The sequence below is a fragment of the Lonchura striata genome, chromosome 2 (assembly GCF_046129695.1).
Source record: "Lonchura striata isolate bLonStr1 chromosome 2, bLonStr1.mat, whole genome shotgun sequence".
Lineage (NCBI taxonomy): Eukaryota > Metazoa > Chordata > Aves > Passeriformes > Estrildidae > Lonchura > Lonchura striata.
The window spans coordinates 69038007-69046620 of NC_134604.1; the positions used below are offsets into that span (position 1 = coordinate 69038007).

The window sequence follows — 8614 nt, forward strand, 5'->3', positions numbered from 1 at the left end:
CCTACCAGGCTGATTCTTCTGTAAAACTTATTTTATGCTCTGTTTCTTTTTTTTTTTCTTCCAAAGCAATTTAAATATGAAAGCCAGTGGCAAATGATACAGATGATAGGGCCAGCAGATAATGAATACATCTACATCGACTTCAGAGAATTTGAATATGATATAAAATGGGAATTTCCCAGGGAAAATCTGGAATTTGGTGAGCAATCCATAAGGTAAATCTCAATACTGGGGCAGTAGTCTGTGCTATACCAGCAGCAAATAATACTGGCATTTTGTGTCTTGTAGGACAGGTTCTTGGTTCTGGGGCCTTTGGGAAAGTAGTGACTGCAACAGCTTATGGAATTAACAGTGCAGGAGATTCAGTCCAGGTCGCAGTGAAAATGCTAAAAGGTATGATAAACTCTGGTGCCTTCCACAAGCAGTGATGTATTCCAGTATCTCCAAAGTAGAAGAGGCATTAGAAATTCCCCTTATACAGAAAACTTTCAGCAGTTACAGCTCACAAATGCTTGGCTTCAAAATCCTTTCAAAGTGCTTTCAATACCCTATTTCAGTTTGGAAAGGTATTGCTGAAGTGCATTTTGCCTCACACACTGCAGAAGGTCTGTGTTTTGTGGAGAAGTATGGAGCTGCTAAAGAGGATAAATGCAAACCCCCAGCACAGATTATCCTACTGGCTATATTGGTGATATGACCTTTGGCATAAGGCCTCTTTTCCTTGTAATGCTGCCTAGCTGTGACAAGCCCTTTGCCTGCTGTGTCTGAGCTAGCTTGTTTCCAAAACTTCCAGCAAAATTTCCTGTAGTCTTTTTTCTTGATGATGACAAAAAACAGTTTCTTTCCATCCCTCCTTATGAATAAGGATACCAAACCTCGAATAGTCCTTTCTGCTATGATCAGGCCTTTCTCTGAGCTGTCTTGAGTCCTCACAAAAGCAGTGTCCAGGAGTGAGCCTCCCTGGCAACAAGTAGAGGAGGGCTCACTGTGTCCCAGCTGATCTGTCCGTGTTCACAGAATGTTGGAATACTTGGCACTGGAAAAGATCTGTAGGATCATGGAGTCCCACTGTTAACCATCACTGTCAAGTCCACCACTACACCAGTGACACATCTTTTAAATACATTCAGGGATGGTGACTCAACCACTTCCCTGGGCAGCCTGCTCCAGTGCTTGACAACCCTTTTGGTGAAGACATTTTTCTGAATATCCAATCTAATCCTGCCCTGGCACAAACTGAAGCATTTCCTCTCCTTGAGGAAATGCTTCTCCTTTAACTTGTTACTTGGAAAAAGAGACTGGTATCCACCCCGCCCACTTTTTTATATATATTATAATGAGCTTCACACTGATACCAGCAACCTGTCCACCTGTGTGCCCACACAGCCCCTTCCTGCCTGCACTGCCATTCAGGGTTTCATCCCCCATTTCCACATAAGCATCAGTTTTATGCTTCCTTGTTTCACTCCTTTGTGGTTGTCTTTGTGAAAGCTCGACTTGATCATTTTGGTTCACATACCCAATTCACTGAAATCATGAGCAGCAAAAGCTCACTGAAAAACAAGACTAAAGCTGTTACTGAAATATAGGGTGGCCTTTTCAGCTGCTGGATTGCAGCTGGTTGTTTGCTATATGGCTGCCATTTTCCTCTCTTAACATTTCTCTGCAACAGGCTTGTCTGCCATTTTTTCTGTGCCTGGGAACACTTTAATTTATTACTGTCATTCCTTGCCAGCCCAAGAATGACAAATGCTGACATTTAATGACTGCTTTCCAAGCTTGCAAATGATCTGCACTCACACTCAAATTTAGTTTCCACCTTTGACTTAATCTTTTTATACTTTGGAAAGGTTTTTTTTAAGATGTTCCCAAATGTACTGTCCAATGAATTTCAAATGAAGATTTGCACATGACAAAGCATCCAATGAATTTGAAATTAATTTTAAATGAAGATTTGCATGTGACAAAGCATCACAACCATTTAAATTTTCATTTCTTTGCGAGAGATTTCCAAATTTGTGTTATTACTTTCACAGAAAAACCTGATGCTGCAGAAAAAGATGCTCTAATGTCTGAGCTGAAAATGATGACTCATATCGGAAGCCACGAAAATATCGTGAACCTACTAGGAGCTTGTACTTTGTCAGGTAAATAGAAATTGTGGAAAAGTACCAATTAAAACCACCAGAATAATGAGGACTAATTTTTCTGTTCTGTGGTAGCCCAAAATAAGATGAAGATGAACTGAAAGCAAATTTAAAGCTATGCACGTGTACAGAAAAGGTTGTTTCTGATTATACTGGCAGGAAGTGATACAACACTTCTGCAGAATAAGATTTCCTGTTATGGTGGTGATGGCACAGGTATGAGACAGTTTATTAAGTGAAAAAGAAAAATTTATCTGGTGCCAGGGACATTTGTATACACATTATTATCTTCACATAGGTTTTTGGTTTTTTTTAATTCATGTGGCTCACCAATGAATGGATAAAAATATAAACAGGAAACAAAAGAGATTGAAAAATAACAGGGTAGGAGGGACATCAAAAAAAAGAAATGAGAGAAGTAAATAATGGAAAGAGTGACAACCTTTCAAAAGACCACATGTAAAAACAAAACTGAAGAATGAAAAAAATAAGCAAGGGTGGGCTAAGATGAAAGTAGTGAGATATTATCACTCATTAATTATTGTGTGGCTCATGTCATCACTGAGGTAATTTACACAGCTATCCTTGTCCAAAGAACTGCTTCTCCGGCCAGTTCATTGGTAAACAACAGTGGGTGAAGAGAGGGTAAAGAACAGATCAGTTTGGGGAAATGCCAGGATTTCACCCAGTGTAGGTCTGTATCATGAACTGTAACACCTGATACTGAAAAGCTTGACAGATTTTCCATCATGGTTATTTATTAGTCACAAAGACCAAACACAACAGTTAACTTTTGTTTCCTCAGTTCACATCAGCAGCAATGCTGTCATGCACAGACTTGTGAGGAGTAAGAGGAAAGCAGAGAAATAGATTGTTCTTAGTAGCTTCAGCTGATTTAAAAATACTGCCACTGCCTTCTGGAACAGTAGGCAGGATGTGATGGTGTAGGCAGGAGAGCTGCAGGAAGACCTGCTTAGTCTGATAGGGTAGGGCAGGAACACTTCAGCCTTATCCAAGTGCCATTTTCAGAGCATGGCTCTCAAGGCTTTCCCATCCATCCTCTGAGAGACTTTACAGCTTTTCCCAGTGTGCCCTACCTTGCTTGACAGTGGCCTCGTGACAGAAATATCCACAGATTCATGGTCAGTCTTTCTGGGCCAGAAGTAGTGGTGGCAGTGTGAGGCTTTGCAGGGTGATGTGTGACCACTCTGAGCTCCTGCTGGCTGGTCATGGTTTTTATCCAAGCCTGCCTGGGTCAGGAATTGGATGTATTTTTCCTTTATTGAGAAAGTGTCCTGACCAGTGCTCTACCTAGACACCTCCCCTTGAAAGGGGTATCCCTCATTAAGGTCCCCTCAGCAAATACTTTTGGGTTTTAGGTGGTCTTCTTGGGGAAAAATAAAAAGGATCTTTCCAGAGCATGAAATTGCACAGATAGATGGAAGAATGTACATTAAAGGATGCAAATGCACACTATCCAGATAATTAGCAGGAGTCATCTTTTGCTTGAACCCTACATGGTTTAGAAAATATGCTGCATCCTTATAGTCTGTACTGTCCTCCACAATGCCATTGGACAGGCAAGGATTTTTGTTTCTATAAGGAGTTTTCAATACCTTGAGAGATGAACCACAACAACAACGTCACACAGACTATAAGGCACATTATAGTCAGTAAACACACTCTCATTACTCACCTATCAGTACGGCTTATCTACCTGGGAATGGAAAATGCTTGGGATGTTTTAATACAGATTAATCCTGAGAGAAAATGAAGCAGCATTAGGGCTTTAATGGGGAGGGTTCTATAAATGGCAGCAGGCATTTACATTTCCAACTATTTCAGGACCAATCTACTTGATATTTGAATACTGTTGCTATGGTGACCTTCTGAACTACTTAAGGAGCAAGAGAGAAAAGTTTCACTGGACACTGACAGATATTTTTAAACAGCAAAACTTCAGCTTTTACCACAATATCCATCAGGACCAAAACTCTAGGTAAAGAATTTAGTACCAGTTTGATACTTTTAAAAACTGCTATTGCTTTTTAAGCTGCATTCTCACCTATGCTGTTCACTGGTGAAATTATTGAATTCTTGAGAATGTGCCTTCACATACTTGAATAAGCAGTGCCTTGGGAGGAACTGAGATTTGATTCTCCTTATGGAGACTGCAAAAGACAAACAACCTCTTGTTTCTCTTCCTGGTTTTGAGAAGAGTCATGTCTGTGTCCAGATTTTTAGCAGTAGTAACTGTTCATGTTTTTCACTGCAAAAGAGTTTATGTGTAGAAGATTATGTGATGCACTGTGTGAAACCTTTGAAAATGTGTTGCCTACTCCAGGACAGGGACTCACCTGAGGTACAGTGTGAACACAGCTCTGTGCAGAGAGGATGAATGCGAAACCATGGAAAGAAGCCAAAACATAAATGTGACACTGGGATCAAATGGGATTGTGTTGTTTTCTGAGGAAGGTAAGAGATTAATTTATTATATCTTCAGGAATTCTGTTATTATTGTATTTTTTGTATTATTAATACAACCAGATGTAGACTAAATTCCATTACAAAAAAGGTCTCTTTCTACCATGTTTCTCTTCAGTCCTGGCAGGAATTTTGCTGGAGGAGGATTCAACAACAGTTGAGATCAGAGATCTTATGTTCCCGCTCATGCTAAAAGCATAGTATTTGAATACAAAAATACTCACCTTTATTTTGTATCTGAGTAAAGGATAAAAAAGAAGAATACCCTTTGTGATATTGTTCTTGGTAGAAGCCTGTGAAAATCCTTTACAACAGTGAGTGGATTTAATCAGAGTGAGGAAGTCCATGGAAAACTCATACTGTTGATTATTTTTTACAGGCAAAATTAAGGATGCAAGCACACCAATGGATGAAGAAGAGGACTTTAATGTGCTCACTTTTGAAGACCTTCTTTGCTTTTCTTATCAAGTTGCCAAAGGAATGGAATTTCTGGAGTCCAAATCGGTATGGTGAAAGGTAGCAAATTTTTCAGATGGGTCAGTTCATAAAAGGCAAGTTGAGGAACAGAGTCACTCAGTGGCAAGCTTGAACTATACCTCCTTCCCTGGTTTAACAGCAAAGACTGGGTTGCAGTTTTAGGCATCACCCTGAGTAAGAAGCAACTGCATGGCACATTTGTGCCTGCTCCGGCCTTGTCTCCTTGGCACCAGCAGCCAGGGAGTGTCCAGCTTAGCCATTCTCCAAACTGCTGAAGTGGAAGGAGGTGCCAACTCAGAGGGCAGGGAATTGTCCACCATTGATACCAAATTCTGCAGATTGTTAATCATTCCTTTCCTTCTAAGTGCATTCACAGAGACCTCGCTGCCCGGAACATACTGGTGACCCATGGGAAGGTGGTGAAAATATGTGACTTTGGCCTTGCCAGAGATGTAATGAACGATTCCAACTACATCGTCAGGGGCAATGTAAGTTCATGAGAGCTCTCTGGTTCTCACAGCATTGTAAGAATTATAAGGAACTAAGAAAGAAAAGTTTTAAATTGTTTAATTCCTTGTTAGCTTTGTGCATATCTGTATGGACAATGCAGAAATCTCAGTTTTTCCTGCCCTTGGCAAAAGCAAATTCTTAGATTATAATTAAAATAATCAAGCTGGTTCTGTAAATGAGATGGTACCCGTGCTGTTTCTAAAGCACCCATTGATGGAAGCACTGGGAGTTGTTTACTGTTGTGGGCAGTGACAGTGTAGGACAACAGCCTGTGTGTGGAGATGTGCCAGAGCCTCTGGCTTCATGAAGAAGTACAATGTGGACATCTCCATCTGGGCCACTCTATGTTTGAAGTCAGAGGAAGGAAGGTGGCTCTTCCAGGACTGAACTCCTCTCTTCCTTAAATACTCATCTAAAATGGATGAGATTAACTCTCTGGCTCATTAGGAGTGTCTGTTTCTCTCTGAATGGGAATGCCCAGGGACTGCTGACAGAGACACAGGTTTGCACACAGCAAACATGAATCGATCACGCTGGCAGTGCGAAGCACAGTGAGTCACCAAGAAAGCCTGTGTCACAGCCTGTGTCACAGCCTGTGTCACAGCCTGAGCTGGCCTCCATCCCCTTGTCTGCACAGGCTCGACTGCCAGTCAAATGGATGGCTCCCGAGAGCTTGTTTGAGAGGACATACACCATGAAGAGCGATGTCTGGTCGTATGGAATACTGCTGTGGGAAATATTCTCCTTGGGTATGTTTTGCAGTGGGAAAAAAGAGCAGTGTTTGGTTTTGGCAGCTTCTGAATTAACACATATTCTCCGATAATTTCCACAGGTGTAAATCCTTACCCTGGTATTCAGGTTGACACAAATTTCTACAAATTAATACAGAGTGGATTTAAAATGGACCAACCATATTATGCTACAAAAGATGTGTAAGTGTATTTCCAAGTGATGCACAGCATGAGAATTTATACTTACTAGGTCACTGTTTGAATGGTCTTTTATTATTATACACTATATCTTACATAAAATTAGTTGCAAAAATGAGATATGCCTCTAAATCTAATAAAGGCTGCCTGATTCTGCAGGTTTTGTTCTAAAGCAGAAATTATCAACACTATAGTTATGTGTATTTGACATTACTAATTTATTATATTTATTTAGTTGTGCCTTCTTTCCCCAGAGAAATTCTTGTTATTTGACTACAGAGTTTCCCCCCTTTTCTTTTGGTTTTCTTTTTTTTTTTTTTTTTTTTTTTTCCCTATGGCTATGTTTTCCATATTAACTAAATTTTTGATGGGTTGTTTCCTAAATTTTATTATTTAATCGAGCTTTACCAGGTTTGTTTCAGTTCCAGGTGGCTAGGGACACTCTTAGATAAAAACCCTGCTAAGGAAGAGTTGGGGGGAAGTTAATTCTGTGCTCTCAGCACATAATTTTCAGCCTGTGCCTCTGTGCCTAGGTGGACTCTGCCTAGAGGTGGGTCCCAGGGAATAAAAAAAGAGAAGGTGACAGAGAATTATGAGATCTGGAACATGGAGGAAAGGGAAGGACTTTGGGCTGGCTGAGCTCTTCTGGCAGACGTTTCATAGATGCTCTAGGGACGGGTGCCTTGCTACGACACTGCACTGTTCTTATCCTCACCACATAAAGGCTGTAATGGCATTAAAATTACTGGGGAATCTGAAAGATTAATGCATGAAAGATTGCTGGGGGCAGGGGGTGGTTAAATATCAGAGAGCTTATTGTCCCAGTAACTTTGCAAGGGACTTTAGCAGTCAGGCACTGCACTGATGCCTGATGAAGCCGCAATATTTCTAACATGATGTTTCAATTTCAGAAAGATTTTTGTGATGTCAAATTACATTAAAAGACTTGCTGTGTGAAAAGTTTACTTAAGGTTACATTGTCCACAAGGAGCAGGTTTAGTCCTTATGACAGACAGGCATTGTCTTCCTAATATTTTTCTCAATGGAAGCTGGAAAACAAATATTATGTTATTATGTGTCATACCACAATGAAGGTATTATTAAGCACTCTGATTAAGCCACTGTAATTTTATTTCACCCTTTATCTTTATCCTTCTGCTTCTTTTCCTCTGATGCAACACTGTAATTCTGGCCTCGTTCTGTAAAATCATTCTGATTCCCATGATTCCCCATTCAAGTCCTGCAATTCCATATAGTCACTTGCAGAGAGTCCAAGAGCTAACATGTTTTCTGTGCCATGCCTTTCCTTCTGCAGCTATCGCATGATGCGGTCCTGTTGGGCTCTTGACTCCAGGAAAAGACCCTCTTTTTCTTACCTGGTTTCCTCTCTGGCCTGTCAGCTGGCTGACGCAGAAGGAGCAGTAAGTAAATGCAGTGAAATGAACACGTGAACAATGTCTGGGTTTAGGTTTGGGTTTTTGTGGGGTTTATATGTAGCTCCACAGATCACAATGAGCTGAGGGATAGCCTGAGACTGCGCCTGGGGCCAGGGTCTCATGAGGAATCACCATGCCATGTCCTCACAATGTTGTGTGTCATTCTTAAAGGTCAAAATAATAAAGATGATCTGAGGAAGTCCTGTTCTATCCATACCAGATGATTGTCTCCTCTTCAGGGAGCATAAACAATTCCTCTCTATATTACCAATTGCTACTTGGGTATCCACTCTGGACTAAACACACAGTGCCTGCTTCTTGGGGAGAACAGTAGTTTTCCGAATACAATAAATAATAACAGAAGATACCTTTTATTTCCTCTTCCCAATTCTAGGTTTACCATAATACAAAGAAAAACCTTGCTACACACCATTCCAGCATCAAAACTAAACCTCATGTAAGCAGGGATGAGGAATCTTTGCTGTCCTCAGTTGTGCTCCAGCATGAAGACCCTCAAATTGAAAAATAATCTGGGTTGTGGATTTGGTCTCAGTATTGTTACACACTCTGTGTGAGATAAGTGCCTTATATCATCTCTAAGAGAGGAAATTGTTACCAACTGCTGCACTGT

General features: G+C 40.7%; 1 protein-coding gene across 1 annotated transcript in view; it reads left to right on the forward strand.

The window, feature by feature from the left end:
- FLT3 (fms related receptor tyrosine kinase 3) overlaps positions 1–8614 on the forward strand; it is a 42055-nt gene extending 33441 nt beyond the window's left edge. The window contains exons 14-24 of the mRNA XM_031506476.2: positions 67–199; positions 289–393; positions 2037–2147; positions 3993–4146; positions 4492–4622; positions 5011–5135; positions 5474–5596; positions 6256–6367; positions 6451–6550; positions 7863–7968; positions 8378–8614. Coding sequence (XP_031362336.2) covers positions 67–199; positions 289–393; positions 2037–2147; positions 3993–4146; positions 4492–4622; positions 5011–5135; positions 5474–5596; positions 6256–6367; positions 6451–6550; positions 7863–7968; positions 8378–8512 — 1335 coding nt within the window. The 3' untranslated portion in view covers positions 8513–8614. The remainder of the gene's footprint in view (positions 1–66; positions 200–288; positions 394–2036; positions 2148–3992; positions 4147–4491; positions 4623–5010; positions 5136–5473; positions 5597–6255; positions 6368–6450; positions 6551–7862; positions 7969–8377) is intronic.